The sequence below is a fragment of the Hirundo rustica genome, chromosome 4 (assembly GCF_015227805.2).
Source record: "Hirundo rustica isolate bHirRus1 chromosome 4, bHirRus1.pri.v3, whole genome shotgun sequence".
Classification (NCBI taxonomy): Eukaryota; Metazoa; Chordata; class Aves; order Passeriformes; family Hirundinidae; genus Hirundo; species Hirundo rustica.
In genome coordinates, this window is record NC_053453.1 from 24,726,006 (window position 1) to 24,750,737 (window position 24,732).

The following is a 24,732-nucleotide window of genomic DNA, read 5'->3' on the forward strand; positions in this document are numbered from 1 at the left end:
AACTTATGGATATGGAGCATGAAGTTAGACTTTTAAAAAGTTGTCATCTTGTGGCTGGGGTGGTCCTCCTGTCCCCCATAGGCAGTGAGTCACTCTCCAGTGCATTTCCTCTAAAGGGCCTGTGTGTTCGCTAGACAAAACCAGACTGTCCACAGTTTTAAAGTTTGCTTTGTTTCATGAGAAGACAAATTAAATGCCACTTAGTCTACCTCATTAACAATAATGACATTATTTGGTTTAGCCTTTGATGACATCCCATGAGGAAAATGCAGTGCAAGACACCCACTATTTTTCTTACTGAATATTTGATGGTTTTAATTCCAAACATGACTGCGGCTGACTTGGCTGAAAATAACTGAAATAGCATTCTGTCCAAAAGTGTCTTCTTTAACTTTCCTTTCTTCTGTTTAAAATTACTCTTTCCAGAGGTGATTCTCCTCATGCAGATAGGAGGGAGCACAGGAGGGGTGGGGCAGGACTTGCAGGCAGGACTCAAAGTGGTGCTTTCCCTGTGGCAGCAATCAGGCTGTTCAGACACACCATCCCCACCTCCATCACACGTTAACCCCAGCACTGTTGAGTTACCTGCCAGCTACTGTCACGCTTCTTTTCCTCTAAAGCCAACCATCATGGAGGGTCAAGTGAAAAATGCAGGACTAAATTAGCCAAATTTAGCCACCCTTGGTAGATGTGAAACTTGCATGAGAAGCAACACCTGCACGGTACTTAATGCAACCTGTGTTCTCATCCCTGTTCTTGCCCCACTCACATACTGTATCATCTCTAACTTGAAAATTCAAGTATTTGGAAGCTCCCACATTTAGATCCAGAAGGGAATGTGTAAAAGTAAACACTCGTTTACCTGTCTGAATTCTTCAGGTAGACATCAAGGAGCTGAAGAGCACACCCCCACATTTTAGTCAATAACTCTAGAGAAATACTCTGCATGTCATACCATATCAAACTGTAGCTGGATTCTAGAGAAATGATGATACAGAAAGCACAGAAAAGATACAGAAAAGTTAAAAAAACCCCAGAAGTGTTTCCCTTTGTGATTATGTCTGTGCCTTTGGTTTTGCAGTTTTTTGCACGCTGACTTGTGAGAAAGATGCTAAGCTAAAGGGAGGGTGTGCCAGAAGTATGGCTTGTCAGCAACTCTTCCCTTCCACTGCATCATGCAGATCTGGGTCTCAAAACAGGCAGGTAATGGCTGAAGATCCTCTTTGCAAGTTCCCCCCTTGACAGTGACTGGAGTGACTTCCTCAAAAATCAGGCCAAGATGGCTCCAACTGAACATCTTACAATTAGGAAGTGGTTTTCAAAGTCTGGTCAGGCAGGCAGTGTCACCAAGGTGAGACAAACCTCAGGAGCTCAGTTTTCCATTCTCTAGAGCTCATAAGACCTGAGCACATGTGGTTGTTGGAGTCTAGGGATTGTGGAAAATTCCTCGAACTGCCCTGGGGCAGGTCTGAGACCCTGGCTGGGATCCCAGGAAAGCACTGCCTTTGACCTTAGTCCATGGGGAAAATTTCCAGCACTTAGAGATGAATTAAAAGCAACAAAGATTTGAAATAAATAGTAGTTTAGTTTGTCACAGGGTGAAAATTTGTAGTTTTGGGTTTTTAGTATGGCGGTAGATGAGAGCAAGATGGAAGATTTTGGGTGGTGTCTCATCTTCTTCTCCATTTTCTGCTGTGACGGTGGCACAAAGGCATTGGTGAATGGGTTTGATGCAGAAACTGTGTGTTTAGAATAGGTAGTGATTATTGGCACAAAACTGTAAATATATTACCTTTTAAGAGTTAATTAGACTAGAAACCTTTAACAGACCTTGGAATTCTCTGGCTGGCGTTGTTGCCAGCTGTGTTTTCCAGTTAAGCCAGGTGTTAGCGGCATGCGGACCTTGAGATAAGAAACTGAATAAACATCTCTAAAGACCAAAAAGCTGCAAGTTCCATTCATCTTTTAACCCTGGTACAGGACTCTGTGTGAGAGAAAACTCTCGACTCTCACATGTGGTGGTCATTGCTTCTACTGATTTCCAAACATCACTGCACCTGGTGAACAGAGAAGGCCATGATGCAAAAACAGCCCATCAAAATGCTGTGGTTTTCTTGCATCTGCTTGTTCCTCTTCTGGTCATGTTAATGTATCTAGGACTAGTGACCATGGCTATGCTAATCTTCAGATGCTGGTGGTTAATTATGATAAACACTGCATTGGAATTTTTTCTGCTGTCCATTAATTTGACCTATTTAGATCACCCTGGAAAAACTGTCTATAAAGCTAAAACTTGCCATGTTGTCTCTAAATGAGGTACCAAAAGTTTGTAGGTTTTTGGTTTGGTTTTTTTTTGGGTAGGGGAATGCCAGTGCAAAAGGATTCAACAGCTGGGGGACCTCCCCTCCACTCCCAGTTGTCCCTACACCTGTGGTCAGGAGCTAACTTTCTATCCTGCCTTTGAGGGAGAGTGAGAGGAAAGTGACCTCCAAGTGTGTGGCACATGGAGCCAATTCCCCTCTGTACACACATGTGAATGAGCAACTGCTTCAACAGAAAAATCCAGAACAAAACTTTGAGAGTGGCAGAATACCAAAATCAATACAGCAATATATTCAAAGTGGGCTCTGGTACAGAAAGCTCAAAGAGGGAATGCAAAATTATTGTAGGAGACTACTTAACTTAATGCTTTTCAAAATGCCACTTGGCTCTGAAACAGAGAGATTCAGGACCTGCTAAGTGTGTTTAAGCACTTGGAACCGTAGCATTTAAATGACCAACAAAACCCCTATTGCTCATTATTCAAAGCACGAAATACCACCAAGAGGGCAGCTGACTTTCTGGCTAGAAATACCCATTAGAGAGATGTGCTTAGGGGTATGTAATACTGGAGCAACATGGAACTTGCAAGAGATCTTAGCTTCTGCTCCCAGCTTCATGGCTGGCTTGCCTGCGGTCTTTCAATGCAGCGCTTTGGGCTTTTGGATCCCTGACTGTGCTTTGGGAAGAGACCTAAGTAACCTTTTGTGAGCAAAAGCAGCAGAGATCTTTGCACTGATTTCTGCCCCCCCCACACACTGGACTCTTCACTTGCATGTAGCACCTTCCTAAACCCCGGCAAAGGAAACTGCTCTGGCCTTTTCCAAGGATTGATTCTGGTATTGTCACCCTCTGAAATAGCTGACTGTATCCAGAAGAAGGCATTACATCCAGTACTTTCCTGCAGACCTGATCTAGGTCCAGTCTGTTCCAGTCAGCACGGCACTCTACACCGTGGCGGCCTGTGAAGCAGACTTGCTTGCTTTTCTCTACATATAAAGGGGCTGAGAGGTAAAATAGAGCATGAGAGGGTATGTAAAGGTGATTAGAACAAAACACTAATACAGCCTTGCAGACTAAAAACCTCATTTTTAGGAGAAAAAGTGATGACTACATACAACCTACTATGCTGGGTTAAGGTCTCCCTGTATTTAGCTATGATCGCCCTGTTTTCTTTGTTACTTTATAAAAAGAAAAAACAGCTCTCCCCAAAAGAGGTTTTTCTGAGCTCCAGGAACATTGGCACTATTAAAGAATGGGTCCCTTGAAAGAGGTCTTTTTCATATTATGCAATTAATCCTTCCCATGGTGAAGAGCTGCCACTGAGCAAGAAGATCCCAAACTTTGAAAGTAGGAAACATCATCATTTAGGGGAATTAGGGAAAACCATCTGGGCTTGTTAAGGCTTTGCTGCCCAAAGGAAACAGCACACCGCAGCTTGCCAGCAAAGCCAAGCTCAGAGTCCATACTGGTAGCAGAAGCCAAAGGCAGGAAATACCATAGGTCTGTGAGCTTGAAATGGTACCAAGAGATGTTACCATTTTGTTGCTGTATTAAAAAATATACTTGTATGACATGTAGTGGAGCAAGATTTATTATTGTATGAATACGTCAAGAAAGGAATTTACCATTTCCCAAAAACATTCACAGTTTTCTCCATGAAGCATAACATTAAAAAAAACCCCCAAACTTAACTGTATTTCAAAACCCATATTTTTTTTCCATTAACAAGTTCTTTGCCTTGAGGACACTTAATTTTTAGATTAAATAAATAAATCCAGCCTTTTTTACCTTAAGAGTTAAGACCATGCCTTTGTGGGAAAAATGCACCTTTTGAAATGGAAATATTATAATAGGCTACTATACTTCTCCAAAATGGTGGTTGCCTTTTTCTGAAAAGTAAAACTCCTGAGGAAACTACAGCAGGTTTATGGCTCATAAAATACACTCATTTCTTTTGATAATTAAATAAATAGCACAGAATCATTATCTTTTCCCTAAAGCTGGGTTTTTTTGGTGGTTTTTTTTTTTTTTTTTCCTGTTGGAGTTTTCACAATTTAATTTAATATTGCCAGCTTTCCCAAGTTAAATTAAAACCACCAAATAAGTAAATCCTTCAGAGATTAGTTAGTCTCAAACCAGAGCCAGGAAGACGACTTGCAGCTGTTTTTGCTGCAATTTAAAATATCTTGCTCTTACTGGTTTTCAAAAACAAGGAAACATTTTTAATCCTATGCTTGATTGTTCCTCTGAGGTAAAGCAAGAAAAAAAAAAAGGCAAGAAAACATTGTTTAGAAAACTAAAGCTCTCTGCCCCATCTGCTAGTTGCACTGCCGTCAATGCTGCTTGGCTGTGGGAAAATGCTGACTACATGGATATGTGTGATGAGAACTGAAGCGCCACAGAAGGCCACTGACATTTTTCTCATACTCAAGTTTTGGGAAATTCTGCCGAATTAGGCAAGCTGAGCATCACTGAGGTAAAATTACAAGTAAATACATAGCACAGATATTCATATGAATAATTAAAGCAAATCCTCCTGGGTTACAGCCTGCTGCCTGGGTGTTTGAAAACAAGCTCCTGAGGAGGGTTTACAAAAGACCTTTTCACTGAAGTGGACAAGGACTCAAGGGCTGGAGAACCTCCTTCCATGCAGACTGTACTGGTACCAAAGCAGCACAGCTTGCCTTGAGCTCAGCTGCAAAGTGAAAACAGAGTTTTTATCCTGCAGTTTCACACTTATTTCATAGGGAGCTGAGCAATTTCTGCCAAATCCTCACTGAATTGATTGAATAAGCAGAAAAAAGGAAAGCAAAATTAACAAATAAAATGAAACATCTGGATTCTCTACTGACAGTCTTGAAAGGTATCATTTTATTTCTTCACAGACCACTACTGTCTGTTTTTCTCTGAGCAGACAGAAATTTTTTCACTACAGTTATACCCCCTTTCTTTAGAATTGTTTATCACCAGGAGCCCTGCACAGAGCTGCCAGGGAAAGCAGAGCCTGTGCTAGCAGAGGGGCCCATTATGATCTTTTGCTTGAGGCCAGCACGAGTGGAACCAAAGTGCTGTCTGTACATCAGAATACCTGAAGTGGTCACATGGAGGAACAAATAACTCAGTCCTTTTAACCCATCTCTCCAGGGCACACCGACAGTTTGTAAGTTAATTTCCCCAGCACACCAGTGTCCAGTTCACAAGGCCATCTTCACTTTCTTCCATTTTGCCGTGGTTTAAAGGCCTCTTCTTGCCTCCAGTTTCGTGATGTGCATCCACTTCCTTACCTCCAGTGCAGTTCCTCCTCTTTGACTTGTAAATTATTCGTTCTGCCATTTAGCTCAATTTAGTTTCAATCTGCAATGTCATTCAAACATAGCACAGCAGATTTATCCTCTCTTCTTTCCCCTCCCCTCCGAATGCATTGGAGACAGTCTCAAGAGAGAAGGAGCCAGAGTGTGAAACTCCTGTTTTTGTCTTTTCTGACAGGAATAGATAACAGCACCCATTTCTGAAGAGTTCAGCAGCAGTTGCCACTTCTAAAATCTAATCGTATTTTAAACAATGATGGGCCAAACGTGTAACGAACACTAGTGGGCCAAACTCTAGTCAAAGTTCCCACTGACACAGAACAATTTCCAAGTAAATTATTTTGCAAAGCTTTCCCTGAAATCAGATTTCCCCATAGTTCAGCTAAAAAGGCTGGGAAAAAACTACAAAGAACTGGTTGACGAACAGAATTGAAGTACATAGGGATATAATCAGGAAATACAGTTGTTTATTTTATTTAAAGGAAGAACTCAAAGGAAAAAGTTTATTTAACCTTGAAGGAAAATAACCCTGTTAAAGAAAAGGAAACCATCACTTGCAAGGCTCTATTGCAAGAATAAAGTCCATAACTGATTTTTGTATTGCCTGGTGGGGTGAAGGCAGTGGGATTCCTGGAGTGCTAATTCACGGAGATAACCTGGGTATGCAGCAGCAGCTGCTTCTTTTGATTTGAGGCAGAGCAGCCTCTGTACTACTGAACCTTGCTTTGAAAGGGAGCCCCTAAACCTGATGGATGCTGAAATCAGAGTCTGCCATCTATTTGCCCTCACTTCTGTCTATCTGTTAGAAAATTCTACATGCCGTATTTTTGCCTGCTCTTCCTAGATTTTGTGTTAAAATACTCCAGGTACTGCCATTTCCTACACCAGCCCAACAGATTCAGCTACTCAGCTGCACTACCAGGGAAATCAGAGAGCCACATCACTCTTTCCTTTAAAAAGAGCTTAGAAAGAGGTTAAAACCAGTTCAGTGCCAAAGGGCTTGAGGTCTGACTCTGTTCCTCTATCACAGACAGCAGACTATCTTGCCTGAGCACAGCACCTTTCGTGGAAGGGCTGCCTGGACCAGAGATGCAGCTGCAGATGTCCATACCCACAACTCAGGGCCAACACAACTGCATGGCGAACATTCATCTCATCCATCACATGTGCTGCACTTTATGTAACTTCATTTCTGCCTCACAATTCAAAGAGTGACACAACAGGGTATATTATAACCCACCTTCTAATGCCAAAAGAGTACTTGTTAGAATATATCTTAGAAAAGCCAAAAATCACTTGTATTTTTTTTTCTCCTTTTTTCAGCTTTCTTTCCTCTTCCTCCACTTTCATGCAATGTTAAGCCACAGATTCTCCAGGCAGTTTCCCAAATAATCTATGATTAAGATGGACTCCAAGGAGCAGATTTCCAGCCCAGGGTTTTACCTTTCCATCTCCAACTAAGAGGACCAGCAGCTGAGCAGCTAAACCTTTGTGCACAGCACCAAGTGCTTGCCTATACTATTATTTAAACTGAGGGGTTTCATGACATTTTAGTTGTTTCATTTAATTCAAGAACTGCTCCAAAACTGTTTGCTCCAATAGGAAAAGCTCCAGGACAGCACTGTACCCAGTAATACATACAAGTCAGTGTGCAGTCATTCAGTGGTTTTTTACGTTCATGGTCTTGAGCAGTATTTTCACATCTCTTTTTCTGAACCACAAAAAATGGGATAATTTACTGTCTTGTTTCACAGCAAAAGGACATTGTCAACCTAAAATAAGACCCTAACAAGCACATTTTTCTTCCCAGTGAAGAGAAAAAGACTGTGTTGAGATACCCTCATATTAAATGGAAAAGATAACCTATCTTACTGATGGGATGTTATTTCCTAATCTGTTTTTCTGTTATCTCTTCTGGAGGAAAGTTTTCAGTAATGTACTTGCTATATTCTGGCCCTTCATACACCAGTAAATGAAAAAAATCTTCCAACAAATTTACTTGTATTATCTATTTTGATACAGATATTACTTTCAGTTTATAAGTTACAGCACTGTAAAATCCTGTAACAAATCAAAATCATCATAATTTTGATGAGAATTTTATAAAAAGTTAAAAAACACCATCTTCTGCACTTGCCTCTTTTGCCTCAAAGCACCTAACAGAAATTAAAACTCTTTCAAAACCTGCACAAATAGCCTAATATTATGTCAGTTTTGATACAGACACACTCAGAGTTAAAGGGACAGAAGTGCACCCCAAAACTCTGGTTCTCCTTTTCTTTATGCTCATCCTGATGCTCTACTTTAGGTTTCTAGTCTGGTCTGAAGCCACTTTCTGAAGTGGGATTAAGTGCAGCTGCTAGACTGCAGCATAATAATGGTGCTTTCTAATATAAAACAAATAGAAGAGTAACTCTGGATATCTAATAAAGGAGGCTTTATTAATGAAGTCACAAATGCACATCACAAGGAGAATTGGGACTCCAGAGAATGGCCAGAACATCCCAGTTGCCGATTTGTTGGGTTTGGGTTTTCTTAGTCATGTTACCATAAAACATGAAATACTGACAAAAAGAAAGTATGCAGAACATATTGCCTGTATCTGCAGTACATGGACTGGTGTCTGCCTATCATGAAACAGGACTAAAAGCAGAGATACAAAGAAATTAATAGAACTCAGCAGCTCTTACCCACCAAAATCACCCAGTCTTTGCCTAAATACTCATTTTGCTCATTCGAAGCATGTTTACAAACCTTTGCAATTTGCCATCGTATTTCAATATTTGGTTTGTTATTTTACCCAAATAAAAAGGACAGATTCAAGAAAATGTAAACAAATCCCAGAATCTGAACAGATGAAATGACATCTGGTGAAGAATTAGTGAAGTGACTGTAATGTCTTTCTCAATTTCATTTCTGTCTTCAGGCCATCACAATCATAAAAGCTCTGCCACCACAACATGAATCAGACCAAAACTTGAGGTCCAAAAGGAAGGCTCTATGACTCAAGAGGAAACAGGAGCCAGTGACATGATTTCTGTTCCAGAAAGGCTTGCAGGTTGGAAACGTACTTGTTTGGTTTTTTTTTTTTCCCCAACTGTAACAAGTGATCTGAGATTACTTTGTCTAATAAATTTTGCTTAACACCTCAGCATCCTTTCCACTGTGGGTCTCAAAATGCAGTGCTAAACAGCAGGCAGTAAATTCATATTTTTGAAAACTTATATAGAGAGAATCACTGATGAACACTGACTCTGTGTTTGATCTCAGACAGGAATCAGAGGGGAAACCAACCTGCTCATCTTGAAGCCAGGGAAATTTTGCAACTGATGCTAACAGGACTAGGGTTTCACCTGAGCAATCTGCTGCCCCTGCCATTTCCCTGGTAGGGACAGCAATTCCAAAATACATCCGGGTAAAGCTATGTTGCTAATTTTGCCTCCCGAAGGCAGTCACCATCATAGTGGTAAGCTATGCAGGGGAAATCATTAAATGTTTGCAGCAGAATGAACAGTTCTTGGATACCTTTTCCCTTGCATGTTGACTATGGTTAACAGTCATATACGTTAAACGGAAGAAAGCATCATCCAGGCAAAGAGAGACCTGATAGACAAAACCCATCTGTTTCAGAGCCAATTTCTTTACTTTGCACATCTGCTCAGTTCATTTCATTTGGTGTTAATATACTTCAAAAGAATCTTTACTAATGAAATAGTTGTTAAAGAATAATAATTTGCTTGACTGACTAGTGTTCTCTGTATTTCCGCCTTTTATAGATCTCTCTCGCAGTGCAGATGCTGGGAACAAGCCAGTCACTCTGATGCCTAAAGATTTTCAGCTTTTTATATATATTGTAGATTTTTAGTACATAGCTGTATAGTTTCTAACATTTTCTTACACTTTAGAATAATATATTACCCTTTCTCACATATTATGCCACCTTCTTGAAATTCTGTTTAGTGTTATTTTCAAGGAAAGAATTTCTAACAAGAACATCCTGTTTTGCACTAGCACCCTGGAGACATAACAAAATTAAGGCTAAGAACCTTTGGAGAGAAATAAATTTAAATTCATGCTATAAAAGTAGAGTCTGATATGGAAATGGATGGATTTTCTGACAGCAGCTAGTTCAATTTTTCCCCACCAAGGAAGGACTTAGAATTAGTATTTAGTCAATAAAGGGTTGAGAAAGAGTTATTTTTTTTCTGGTCCAAGGGAAATAAACAATGAAGGTATCTAGATGTATCATTATATTAATCTATGGCAATCATTAATACATGAAAATCTACAGGGAGGGCACAGGCAGTGGCACAGGCATACTCAGTGTCTCCCCTTCTCCCAGTGCAAAGTGTAATTATAGATAGCACCAACATGTTGACAATAAGCTTAGAAGAAGAAAAGGAAGCAGTGGGAATAGAAATGCAGTGTCATATACAGAAAAAACCGACAGGAGAAACACCTGAAAATGCAGCGAGCTTCTCTCCCCTAAAACAGACCTGTGGCAGCAGTACGTTATCTCCAGTGCAGTTAAACAGATGGCTGCAAAGGCTGGAACCATACAAAGATCACAGAATATCCTGCAAAGCCATAGAAGGAAGGAAACCAGTAGCATTGCTTAATAGTCTGCTTATTTTACAGTCAAGTGGATTGCCAAGCAACTAAGCTGTAACAAGCTCCATATTTAGGCGAAGAAATGTTTGTCTTCTCTCTGTCCCTGCTTGCAAATGGCAAGTGGAGGGCATTTCTAAGCCAGATAATTTGAGTACAGCATGTTCCACAAGCCCTGAGCCTGTGCTGCTGAGCAGCCACTGTTAATCACGGCAGCAGTTGACACATACGCCTTGCCAGAGTCCAAGTTTGTCACCATCACTGTGACTTTCACTCTTCTGCTGTTCAAAACAAAACACAAACAAATGACCCCCCAAAACCAGCAGTTACGCAGGAATCTGAGATTTCCACGTTACTTATCATGACTGGATCTCTTTAGAATATAAAAATGACAACTCTTGATGACAAAGAGAGCTTGATTTGGTTGTCTAAGCAGGTGCATCCAAAGCTGTTTGAGATGGGCAGCTGACACACTGACACAAAGCAGACACAGAATACCCCAGGGCCTAAGAGCTGGTGGCCCAGTGAATTATGTTCCAGGGCATCTGAAATGGCTCTAGTTGCCGCATTTAGGCAACTGATCTGAGCCCCAAATAACCCTTTTATATCTTGAATTCTTCAGCTGAGTCACCATCCACAAATAAAAATTAGTTAGCACTGCTGTTTAAAAGCACCTGCATTTAAAAGTGCAAATACACAAAGTATTCATATTTAGGAGCACATCTGAAATGATTTGCAAAGACTAAAAATGTAGTATTCCTTCTGACATGCACATACTGAAGACACTCACCCAAGGGAATCATCTTGTACACACAATGTTCAAGTCTGAAGAAAGATGTGACTAGGACAAATGACAGATGACTCAAAAGGGTAACACTTTAAGAGCCAGATAGTCCAGCCCCTGTCCCAGGGCATCCTGCTGTTGGAGAAGGACAGTGCAGGAAGAGAACATGCCTAGGACATTCACATACGTGGGACAAAACAACTCCACCCTGGGTGACTGACACACACAACATTATTTCAAGGATAAATGCAGCTGGTTAAACTCAGCACTCCCAGCCCACAGGAGAAGGCAATTATCCAAATGATTATCTGATTGGTAGCTTTTCAGGATGCACCTGACTACCTTTATTCAGAAAAGACATCTTTTCCCCTGACTCAGTTCTCTATGCCATCCAGGATCCTGCCTAATGGTGACAGAATAACATTCAAGTTATGATGGAAAACTATAAACTAAGCCTACAAATAGCACCTCAGCCGAGATGTCTTATATGGTATTTTACCAAGGTGTATTACATTTATGCTCAGCTAAAATATTGATGAATGAAAAAGAATTGCTAAAAAGTAATTATTTAAAACAATCAGCCAATTTTGAAAATGATTCTTTTTGTAATCGACTGTTTTACTTCAAATAATAAGAACAAATTAATAACAAAATCACTGACTTTCTGTAATCTGAAGTTATACTAAGAACCAAAGTAGGATTCAGCAATGAAAACATCCACTGGCTGATCAGAACTAAATTTGATTGGAATATGAATAAAATGTCTTTGCTTGGGAAATTACTGCATTTAAAGTTACTGTTTTCAGTTCCAAATTTATGTTTCACAGCCTTGACTCGGTTCCTCTCATGATATACCAACAACGAAAACTGACTATAGAAACCCACAACTGAGAACAAGCCTTTTACCTGAAAGAGGATGTAATGTAAAAATTTCTTTATTACATACTAGCTATGAGAAAACCCCATTGTATGCACGTGTAAAATGTTTACAACATACAGTGTTAGCATATTCACATGCTCCTATTTTTTTATCCAGTAACTACCACAATAACAAGCAGAGAACACAAAATTAGGGATATAAATAACTACAGCATAAACTTCTGCCATTGCTTTAAGCAAGTGCTGCTTTGCAGGCGTGGCAGGTACCTTGCACTCACCACAGGCACTTGCTGCTAAGCAACTTGAAAATCTTGTCTGAAGCAGATGAAATTAGTGACTGGAACTGGAAGCAGCTTTATGCTGTCCAGAGATTTATTGGGGCGAAAGTGCTTCCAGCTGCGAAGCTGTAGCTGAAGAACCAAATTCTCTTCCCTACCCATTAAAGATGGCTGTTGTCAGTCCACTCAGAGATCAGAAAATCTCGCTTAGGAGAAAACCTACCTAACAGGATTTGATGCAAAGTCAAAATGAGGTACTTAACAAAATAACATACCAATTTCCTAGAAAATGTCATGAACTCCAAGTGTACAAACCCGAGTGGCCATAGCATGGAGCCTGAAGACCAGTCAGATGTGTTTTTAGTAGACAAAATGAGTAACTGGTGTCTAAGATACACTGTGCATCAGATTGAGCCTGATCAGCCAAAGCACGTGCAGTGCTGGGAGTCAGTCATGAGCAACAAAGAAATGACAGGTATGGGACAAAAATACGATAGACTGCTCCATGCCAAATAACTGAAGGCCATGTCATAGATAACTGTTTCCCACTACCGAGAGGGTAGGCTTGTTTTGGTCTTACTTATCTTTCTTAACCATTTCAGGAATTGTATCAAAACAATATTTAAGCCTTTTACCTTCAGAGATTTATATCTACTTTCAAAATACTCAGTGCCTGTTAACTGAAATATCTTCTGGCTACCTGTAGCTCGGACACTTTGACTCACTCATGCCAGACACCTAGCTAACCCTCTCTGTAGCAAATTGTGCTCTTTAAATCAGATCTGTCCACCAGAAGCTGATAAATATATTTTTATAGATTTACTGAATTAATTTAGTGCACCCTTTTATGCTCAGGTAACCTCTCTGGCATGCTTATATGGTCTGTAATAGAAAGGGGAGCACTGTGTTTTGTACAGCTGAGGACTGTAAAGACTAAATGCCCAGGAAGAACCTGAAACACAAGGCTGAAAGTGATCATATAGCACATGAAACATGGCATGCTCAGCCATTTTCTCCACTGCCATTTTTAGAGTTCTGAAAAATAGGGAGGAAAATTGAGGTAGCTCTTCTGCAAGTTCATAACACACATTCTGAAAAAAAGAGATTTTGCAGAGTAAATTTTTTCTGTGCCCTATATCTGTAGGGCCATACTAGTGATGCTGAATGGGTGAATAAGCCTATGCTCAGAAATCCAAGTTCTGAATAAAAATGCCAGTGCTGCAGCTGGAAACTGCAGGAGATTCTGTCAATATGCAGAGACTTCCAGTTATTTCCCCTGAACTACAAGGTGCTAGACCTAAAGGAAGCAATGGATTGAAAGGGATCTTACCAATAAATGGAGCTAAAAGGAGGGGAGGCATCACTATGTAGGGCATAAATACATCTCATTTGTTCATTAGAGAAAGGAAAAAAATGGAAATACCTAATTTTCACAGCAGCTGAAAGTAGCATGGCAGCCCATGGGAAAGCACAGCTCGTACTCAGGCTTATTGCTACCATCAAGGCTGAACAGCCAGGAAGATTAGGAAAAAGCCAGGCTCACACAAAACAGCATCAGGCACTTTCTCTTGTCCCCAGCTCCCACCTGGCCCCAGTTCTGCTCTTTCCTACTCACTACACTGTTAATGCACATCCTACTACTAGTGCAGGTTCAAAGGGCAGGCTGAGCGACTTGGGAGCAAGATCACAGCCTGGGCGCCTGCCTGTTTTCCTACAGCACAGACTGCTTCCTGTATTGAAGAGGGAACCATCTGGGAAGAACAGCAAACGCTCAGCCACTTAATTGGTACTTTCAGTAAAACAGACCACAATTGGGATTGACAGACCTAGAGAAAATCACAGAAGAAATCATCAGCCATCATCAGGGAAGGAAAACAGAGCCTTCTTCCACTCCAAACTCCAAAAGATTTGAAAATAAAGTAGGTTTTTTGTCAACCCCTCCCCTGGATCATCTCAGTCACTGCAGCTTCTAGCATGACCCTAGTCCTAGAGACCCTGCCCCATCTTCCCACCCCAAGCAGGGGCAGGGCTCTATGGGCATGATGAATTCTCATTTCTAAGTTAAGAAGAATCTGATATCATTTAGTAAGGCAAAATCATCTGCTACCTACCTTCTCATCTACATATTGGAATAAAGGGAGACTGATGTCTTGTTTTTAATTTCTAAAATGGCCAGATTAACTAAAATCACTTAAATAGCATTTCCAGCATTTTCAACCATTTCTAGTTTCCATTTTAAGGATGTCTCTTGGTTTCTTCATGGGAATGGCAGCACTCTTTAAGAAGGATAAAGAAAGAAGAGAAAGAAGAGAAAGAAGGATAAAGAAGGATAAAGAAGGATAAAGAAGGATAAAGAAATCCACCATCAAACCTGTTCATACCTGCCCCCTTCAGCATCCCTTTCTCCCATCCTCCCCCCTCTCTTACACATATACAGTACATGTATCTGTTTGGCATATGAGATTTTAGCTCTCACACTCGCCAAATCATCCACAATTTGAGAAATTATTATTCCAGCATCTCCCATGTGGCAGACTCTCTTCTCTCTTCTAGCTTGTCACACCTCCATTTTCTTGTTGTTCAAGAGAATTGATGATCTGACCTCTTCCTTCAGGTTTCCAACCACTCTCTTCAGTCTCCCCATATCAGCCAGTGACTGATTTTGCAACAGCTTGCAAAATATATTTTGTGCTCAGCTCCTGTTTTTTGTTAGAATCTCGTAAGTTTTAAAACCAGCTCAAGTATTTATATTTCAGTATTTAGTTTCTGAAGACTACATAAACAGTAGGCTGTTCTGTGTAAAGAGTAACTTTCATACGACTTTGGACAACGGCTCAAGTGCTGACTATTCCAGATTAACATCCTCAAAGATTTAAGGCAGCCCTTCTCATCTCATGTTCTCAGAGTTGTTGATGCTCTGCCACTACGGATCAAGAGAGACAGCTCTAGGCCATCCCACCAGCAAGTATTTAAGGGAAGGATGGCCCTATCCATGGCATGGCAAATTAACACCTCCTAGTACCCATTTTCTTGGCATCCTCCAAATATGTATGATTAGCTTTGCAAAAATATCACCTAAGGGCTGACTGCACAGCAGCGAGATGAAAGAAAACAAAGGTATTCATTTGTAATGCTTAGAAACTGTAGTTCATCTTTGGCAGATGTGAACTTCAAACCCTTTATCAGAGGTCATTCCTGCTTGACATGAAACCTGAGAGCACAGGAAACAAGGTGGTATTTCATCTTGAATTTCTGAAAACTACAAGGAGTCTCATGAAAGGCATTATAAACAAAAACAGTAAAACACACTGAGTTTTTACTCTAATATTACTACAAGTAAATTGACCTGCCCGCATGCATGTTTTGATGCAGTATGTATATTCTTGTACCGTAGTTCATGTGCATTCTTATTTTAGCTAAGAAAGTTTACTTCAATTAACCTTAAACCCACATCCTGTTAACTCAGTCTAGTCTTTATTGAGAATCTGTAGGGTTTTTATACCATCTTAATTAAACTTCTTTTAAAAAGTCACGCTTTTATTTAAACCTAAGTAACAACACATCCAGACAAACCTTGTAAGAGATAATGTACTATTTCTGAGAATAGCAACTGCAGAAAAGATTGATCTCATGAATCAGCCTGAGCTCTTAAAAACGCAGCACAAAAATTTTCAACACCTATTTAGTACAATTTTCTCATCGCTCAAACCCACCTCGATAAGCTGTACACAAAGAAAAGGTGACCAGATGCAAATGACCAACACGCAAAACTCAACTGCAATGCAACAACTGCTGTTCTTGACTATTTTTGCACATTAGCATCCTATTAGCTGGTGTGAAATCATTTGCAAAGATAAAACTTGAATCCATGAAGGCTGTTTTTTACCTTGGACTCATTTATAAGGCCTTGGAAAAAGCAACTTTATGAAGAACAAAGGAAGTTACCTCTACTTTTGCTCATAGCCACCTCTCTATTCTTGCAAAGAATGAAAGCAAATGAAATGTTGTAAAATACGGTGATTTTTATAAAGTTTAAAATATTTCTCCACAGAATCATTTAGGTTGGAAAAGACCTCCAAGATCATCAAATCCAACCTTTGACTGATCTCCACCTTGTCAACTAAGCCATGGCACTAAGTACCATGTCCAGTCATTTCCTGAACCCCTCCAGGCATGGTGACTCCACCATCTCCATGGGCAGCCCATTCCAATGCTTTCCATGAAGAAATTCTCCCTGATGTCCAATTTGAACTCCCCTTGCCCAGCTTGAGATCATTTCCTCTTATCCTGTCACTGGTTGCCTGGGAGAAGAAGCTGACCCCCATCTGGCTACACCTTCCTTTCAGGGACTTGTAGAGAGTGATAACATCTCCCCTGAGCCTCCTTTTCTCCAGGGTAAACAACTCCAGCTCCCTCAGCTGGAGTTTACTCTCAACTTTCCAACAGTTTGATTGCCCTTCTCTGGACAAGCTTCAGCACCTCAGTGTCGTCTTTGGAGTGGACCAGAATCTGACAGAGGAGACAAGGTGTGACCTCACCAGTGCTGAGTACAGAGGGACAGAGAGTGCACCTGTCATGTTCTTGTCCTATCATGATTATTTCATTCATCAATTTTTATAGATTAATATTAGTCTTAGATTACTGTTTAAAAGTTTATCTTGATTAGATTTCATTCTGGCTATAACCACTAATAACTTTAGCTGTTATCTGACTGGCTGTTCTCATTTTCTTCTTCAAAATTATTTAATCAGACCAATTCCGTGAGTTTGGATGCTAGAAAGCAGAAGGACAGCCAGATAACTGATTCAGTTTTGGAATTTAACTGTTGAAATAGCTGTGCATCTTTTCCTTTGAAAGGTATCTTCAGACTTAGCTTCACAAGCAAAGACAGGAGTAACGGTCAGATTTTAGCCAATTAAAAAAAAAAAAACCAACAAAAAACCCCAACCAACCAACCAAAAATCCCTAGAAAGCAATTGGCTACATCCAGCAGATGATTTTCAGAGATGAAATTCCAGTTTCTGAAAGCCACCTTGGCAGTTTGATCTTCCCTGACCTGTACACAAGGCAGCAAGCACCTAGCCAGCTGCAATGCAGGCTTCACCATGGTGTCTCTGATACACCTCGACACGTGTCATGTCAGTATGTCTGAAATGCTTCTGAAGATGAAAGGATAGTCCACTTTTGTATTCAGGTAAACTTCTGGCATACCTTTATAAGAATAACAAGACTTACTGCCTGCCAGGGTACTGAACTCCCTGGCAAGAAGCAGGAAGACCACAGCTTCTCATCAGCCTGCTATAGAGTGAGATAGCCTCAGGCTTTCCTTCACTGGAAAAAAAAAATGCTTTAATTTCACTAAACTAGTCTGTTAAAAACAAGGCAGTTGCAGTTTTAATGAACAACAGCTGTCGAAGTAAAATAAATAAATAAATAGATAAATAAATGTACACACATATTATGTACATAAATAAAAAACTGGCAGATTTTTTTAAACTCCTTTGTCCATAGTTAAGATTGATCAATGACATAAAGACACTTCTTTCCTCCCTTGTAAACCAAACCAAATCAGGAGTACATCCAAAGCCGTGGCCTAGGAGGGAATAGCTGGAAATGCAGACACCCATATTTGCTGCCAGCCTGCAGACAGCAGCTGCTGCCTGCAGCGCCTCATTCGACAGTGACGGCGGCTGCACTGACGTTCCACATTAGAGAGTCATATTGCTTTGTTCCCTCAGGGGAGCCTCTCTGTTTAAGGGGATCCTATTAAGGATGGCAAGTCCAAACATGAGCCCTTTTTTTTTTTGTCTTTTTGTATAATTCTGTGTGAATATTTATCTGTATTTTATGGAAGAATTAATTGAATGTCACCGTAGACGCACAAACAAGACATAACCTAACTAAATGCCAGGCACGTAGTTCACCAAACTGCTGCAGCATAGAGCACTGGTTTGAAATCTACAGCTCCATTATATCTACAGCTTCATTCCTCTCTGACAGGCAGCCAAGCCCCACAGAGACTCTAAGTCATTAGCATACATGCAATGCCCCTGAGCAACCAAACAAATGTCTCTCTGCCTCCAGATGGTCACTGTGATGCCCACAGCAGTGCCACCTCCCTGGTGTGGAGGTGCAGACTACCACAGCATGTAAAAATGTTCATCCCTATAATAGTAAGCTTAGAAAAGGTCCTATGTGAAGGCCTTTGAATGCCCATTCTCTGTGGGACCTCCTCCGCTGTGACAGACCATTAGTGCTTTATCCTGAACAGGCAATTTAATCTCTTTGTTACCCTAGCTGTTTTATCCCTCTGGGCTGGGGCAACACCCCCTAGTCCCACTATGATGTGGTAACTGCAAATGATATTAAAGATGATGTAGTATGTCTTATTAACAATTGATGAAAGCTTTCATACCACCGCTATCTCCTTGTGCTCTCAGAACATTCCAAAATCTGAGAAAGACATCTTGAGCAGGTCAGCAGTTGTACAGGAATCTGCTCCTGTTTGTAGTGGCACAGACCTGCTCTTCTGTCCTGTGACCAAGGACACCATATCCTCCTGTGCGATGTTCGTGTGTCAGGCCTCTCACACTTGGGTGGATTCCTGGAGGAATTTCCACTCTTGATTGTGACACTTACAGTTCAGATCTTGCTGCTTTTTATCTGGTTGCTGCTCACTTATATCATTTGAAGCTTTTCTCCATCCCACACAGGCAGCCTGATTATCACCCTCTTTGCTCTGTACAGCTTATCTGGAGTTATCACTGCAGACCATGCAAGCAGCAGAAGATGCAGAGAATAGCCAGGGTGATACACGCTCCAGAGTCAGAGGACTGATTTCTCCAGCGCATTTAACCCTTAGCAGACCTTTGCCTCCACCCACAGCCTGTAAAACAGATGGACTGCCTGGCCTCGTGTCCTTGTGGATGACAAAGCACATGGGATCTTCACACAAAATTTGCCATGTTTCTTTGCCAGCTTATTTGACATTTCTCAGCTACTGCAGTCTCTTTGATAACCTAAACAGTCTAAGAGTATTTTATTAGCAAATGGTTTGAATGACTCACGATTACCTACCCCGATGAAAATACAGCAGCACAATTTACTGTTGCCACTGCAACAGTCCTAGATACCTTACTAATGACAGTAATGAATACAGCTGACAGGAAAAAAGGTTAGTGGTGCCAGTATTTTCCACATTCAGCTCTTTTAGTAAATGTTAAATGTATCTTTTTAGCATCTTCTAGTATTCCTAATCAGGATGTTTTTCTTTTCTTTTGTGGCCAGCACTATTTTCATTGTGCTAAATAAGTTCAGAATCAGTGTGACTCTTGCTAGGTACCTGTAAGCCAGTGATCTACGCATTTGAAGTTCTGCCTGGGATGGTATCTTCTTACAGCAGTTTTTCCTTCTCTCGTAGCAGAGGTCTTACAAGTGGAGTCTGCTGCCATTTTCTGAGCAAGTTCTGAGAGGAAGGGCATCTATCACAACTCCTGGGAGTTGTAATAGATGCCTTTCCTCTCAGAACTTGCTTTCTAGTGGTGTCGTCATCATAGAATCCCTTAATTCACTGTAAAAAAACAAGCTAATACATGAATTAAAAAAAAAATCTGGTCTCCTTTTTCTACTCCCATCTAAGAACTTTTAAAATATGTAATTGAGTGCATTTTCCTTTTGCTGCACTTGCACAACCACAACTCATCAACATCAAGACTATATCCTCTTAAAACTTCTTCATGTACTATCATATGAGTACTTCCACACTCAAGAGAGTGCAGCAGGAAATTCAAATACATAACAGCTTTTCAAGTCTAGCTCCTAGTGGTAACATGGAAGCTGGCAGTTGCTGGAGTGATGACATATATGAAATCATATCATCACTGCAAATTGCAAAATCACTAGGCTAATGAGTGGCATGGTAAACAGGAGAGGTTAAGGGAGATGGATAATCTTTCCACTGACCATCTTTAAAATCTCCTCATGGCTTTTTATGCTACAGACCTTTTGAGTACAAGGCACTTTCTTCTAGAGCTCATTCTTTCTCTCATCCTTCGTCCCTGCCCAGTCAAACCTTTAAAAGAGCTATCTCAAGGCTATACAAATGTGGAAAGCCCCAGTATAGCCATTTATTTTCTCTGACAAACTCACCAACTTTTTGTCATTTTCTAGGCTCCTGCTCTAGGCTGAAACATGATCTAGCATGTTTTAAGGGTCTGCTCAGCATCTCTTAAAACATGCATAGATGAAGACCTTCCCAGTCACTCTGTTTCTCAAAGGAGGTCAGAAATATCATACTTTCATTTTGTATCACTGCCCTGTAGTTTCACAAGAATTTCCCTTCTCCTGTACTGATCAAAACACCACAAGATACCATTTCCAAATGAAATTTTTGAGACCCCTGAGAAGTTCTAAAATTCTTTCCATCTAATTCCGGGAAGCAACAGCACATTTCTTGGACTAGGCAGAATATGGCTTCTCTTCCACTTCCAGTTTCTAGGCATCTTAAATTGATCTTGCAGTTTAAGTTTCACCTTGACCACATGCACCAAAGTCAGCCAATTTTTCACCAAGCTCCAACAGATTGTGGGTGGCAAATGTTTCTGTAGTTGTCCAGCTTAATTGCTTAATATCACATAGTATCCTTTTCAATAGGGAGCATATGGCCATTTTTAAGATCCTTTAATTTTGTATTATACACAGTGACCTTTATATGAAAGGGTATAAACAGTGATGTCACATCAAAGTGATTTTCACCAAAAGGGAAAGAAATCTATTAATCTGGAATACTCTGTCTCTCTGTATTCCACATGTTATTCTCATAGCATTTCACAGACCTTTTTCTGGTGCTTCATGGATCAAGCAGGGCATTTTAGCTCAGATGAAAAGAGATGGCTTAGATTCTTCTGTGAATATTTTTTTTTCCTAGGCATACCCATTAATTACCCCCAAATTACATGAAACACTACCGCTTCTACCCCAGCTCAAATAATATGACAAGGACTTCACTGCATGTATACTGCTCTTCCTATCTGGGTCACACAGCCCAGAAGGACTCTTAATAATGTTTCAGGTGTCCTTGGTCATAAAGATCTTCCCCTATTTCTGGTTCTGTAAATTACACTGCTCAAAGCCGAAGCTTGTTTTCATCTCACACCATTTTGCGAACATGCAGATTGATGGAGCTCGTACCTATCACTGGCTCTAACTTGGAGATTGGTCCTGCTTTGAGGGAGGTGCTGGTCCCTTCAAATCTAAACTCTTCTATGATTTTTGTCTTAAATCCAAAAGACCTTTTCTCTTCATTTATCAATCACAGACTTCTCCACTAATTATAGCTCATGTTTTTAGCTAATGGCAAGGACCAAAAAAATTGACAAGCTGAAGAAAAGCTTGTCAAATTCCCTTCATGTACCTTCAGATTTCTTCCCCATTCCAGAAGCTGTGTGGACACAGCTACCTGGGAGACCACCACTGTGTTCAGTAACTTTACATCACATCCTTGCAACTTCTAAACCAATGAGATAGGAAAGGCGATCCAGGGCTGCAAGAGACAAACCATCAAAGACTGTCAAATACATAAGTCATATCTACCCTGTGAAATGTTCACTTTTTGTTTCTGGAGAAAGAATGGGCAAGGTGCACTTATACTCTCGCAACAGCTGCCTCCTTGTGAACAACTCAACACAGTGAGTTCAAATTGCCATTGATGCTGCCTGAGTAGGAGGGCTGGGCTTCAACCCCCTGTCCTCCTGAGCACGCAGTCAAGCCTTTGGAGACTGTATCTCAGGCTAACAAAGTGCTATACCCAGAGGGGTTTGGAGAAACCTCTTATCTCAGGTCTGTATTTTTTAAAAATACATTCATTTGGATAGTAACAATACTAGCCACACAGTCAATCCTCAAAATCTGCTGTAAGTGGGATGTGAGACTACATTTTCTCTCCAAGTATCTTGAAATTTCACTAATGAATTTGTCAAGTTATCACAGCTCCTGTGACCTCAACCACTTTCATAACCCAGGTTTATTCCGGCATTTGACAGTGGTGTAGCTAAGCCTGTCTTTGACCTGGTTCTGCAATATTTTCAGTCCTGACTCTACGGGGAACCTCAGCAGCTGCATGCATCCATACACTGGTTTAAAGTTACAACTTTGGTATTTTCTGTAACCTCTCTTTTGCATACTGTTGCCTGAGAAACCAGTGTAACATCACTGAGGAATTGGAGCTGTACTTAAGTGCTCTTGGCCTTTTAGGATGGCAGAATGCTATTTATGCTTGAAAAAGGAGCATTTTGGCCATCTGCTGGTTCAGTGGAGCCCAGTCTCACTCACTTGAATTTCAACAGTCATGTCCCACCCTTCCTTGTGCCACTGCTCATCTAACCACTCCATGAACAAGCCTGGAAAGCCAATATGCTCAAAACCAACTACCTGCAGGAGTGGTCAGGTTTTGGTTGGTTCTTCCACAACTAGGATGAGTACTAGTGCTGGGAACAGAGGAGGCAGGCACATCACCCAGCACAGCAGCATCCATGCCAATCAGACTGTCCTGCATCTCCACATCTGATGCCAAGATCTCCCATTTCTCTACTGTTGGCTGCTGCTGTTTTGCACAGGTTTATAAGACTACTTACTTCTCTGATGCCATAAAGTCACTTATCTTGGTGTAACCTTTCCCATTTGTTGCATTTTGCCTGGAAGAAAGTTCAGGGAAAAAAGTGCCTAAGAACAAAAGCTTCCTGAAGAGACAGAGCAGAAGACAGTACAGTGAGCCTGGCACAAGTACAGAAGCTTTTCCTGGCACGTTTAAGTGAGCAAGGTTTCCCATTCCCCACAGCAGTCCTCAGCCTCCCCACAGAGATCCGCCTTCTAGCATTAACCTTGCAGCAGAGGAAAGCTCCACTTGCCCTTAGGTTTTGTATTTCTCTGGCCCTTTGGTCAGGTCTCCTTTTTTTCAGAGTCCCTCTGGTTTCCAGAGTGCAGCTGCTGATCTACCAGACAGGGACCACCACGAGTGTCTCTCAAACAGTCCAGGCTGGAAGAGCATTTCCCAGACAACCCCCCCTATAACCCTCACAGTTTAGTACTGCTGCTAGGTTAAAAAGCCCAGGCATGAAGAAATGCAGCAGTACTTAGAACATCACCTGGGACTTTCACAGCACACATCTGGGGCCTTGTAACAGCACTGGGGCAAGCAACATGGACATATGTGTGTGATTCCCTTCCTTGCAGCTTCTTACTTAGGTTCTCTGGGTAGCTGAAGCATACACAGTGCATATTCTCAGACATGCATGAAATGGCTGTCTGAGCCTGTTTAGTTGCTTTACAGGCTCTAAACTGCATCCTGCCCCATTCCTTACCAATACACAGCCAGATGTGATGGAGCTGCATTCCCCTGACCTCTCCTAGCACTGGTAAGCCCCACTGACTGTGGCTGCTCTCATAGCTCAGTTTAATTTCTGCCTCTGTTGTCTCTCCTAGAGGCCTGCAACTGCAGTATTCCTAGTCAGACAAGGGATGCTTGCTGGTTATTTCTGCTAGGCTCTTCTCCCTGAGATGAGGGTGTCCTATTTGCAAGGACCATCTCGTCACTCGTTCAGAGGTCCACCACTTTAGTGCTTTGGTGCAGCCCTACAATACCATTTCACCTTAAAAAAGACTTATTTCTCAATTTTTATCAAACCAGATTATCTCCTACAGAATGTGAAACGATTATGGTGAGCAGATAATTCTTTCAGGTCAGCAGCAGTGGTGGCATGGGATGGAAAGCTGCCCCCCATGCACACAGCCCCCCACATCGTGCTGGCAGTACATCTGAGCGTGGATCAGCAAAAAGCACTGAAAATTACGTGTCTCTGGCACATATGTTTCCTGTGGGGATTATAGAAAGGACACGTGACCAATGGAAAATAGCGACCATGACCCTAAGGCAACTACCCTACCCTCCCACAGTGCCCTTGCACAGGCACTTCTTGGGGTTTTCGCTTTGCACACTCTGTCCTTGCTCATCATGCACTGGGAGTGTCAGCAGCTGTCTGTGCATCACCTGCTGCCTTATCCCCCTTTATGGGCTATTGTCACCGGCTGTTTGTCTTTCCCTGCATCCAGGAGGTGATAAGCAGATGCCCGTTCCTACAAAGACTCTCAGACTATCTTTTACTGCCTCTCTAACTGCTGCTAAAAGCAAAATGAAAAAAAAAAAAACAGGATTGCCAAAGAATAGTTGTTTTGATATTTAAAATATTTTGATACTCAGTGAGACTAACAGTTCTGAATCAGTATTTGTAGCTTTTTTCTTGGCTTTTTAATCAGAGCAGAGAGAAATAAAATCCTAAATACCAAGTGTAAACAGCAGGATTAAAAAAGAAAAAAACTGTAATCTGCTCATTTCATGCTTTTTGAACAGCAGCAGCAGCAGCAGCAACAATGGCTTCTGCCATTATTTCCAATGTCCAAATAATGCCGACTCTTTTTTATTTTGTCTTATTTGACATTCTAGCCAGACAGAAACATTAACAATTAGCAGCACTATTATCATTTGACAGTCTGGAAATAT

The 24,732-nt window shown here is 41.1% G+C and overlaps 1 protein-coding gene across 4 annotated transcripts in view; it reads right to left on the reverse strand.

Annotated features, from left to right (window-relative positions):
• Positions 1–24,732, reverse strand: part of ST7 (suppression of tumorigenicity 7) — a 141,193-nt gene that overhangs the window by 74,285 nt on the left and 42,176 nt on the right. The window contains exon 1 of one of the 4 annotated variants that reach the window (XM_040061974.2): positions 11,029–11,056. The exons of the other annotated variants lie outside the window; for them this stretch is intronic. Within the exon in view, the coding sequence (XP_039917908.1) occupies positions 11,029–11,041 (13 nt within the window). The 5' untranslated portion in view covers positions 11,042–11,056. Of the gene's footprint in view, positions 1–11,028; positions 11,057–24,732 lie in introns of those variants that run through there. 4 annotated transcript variants of the gene reach the window in all.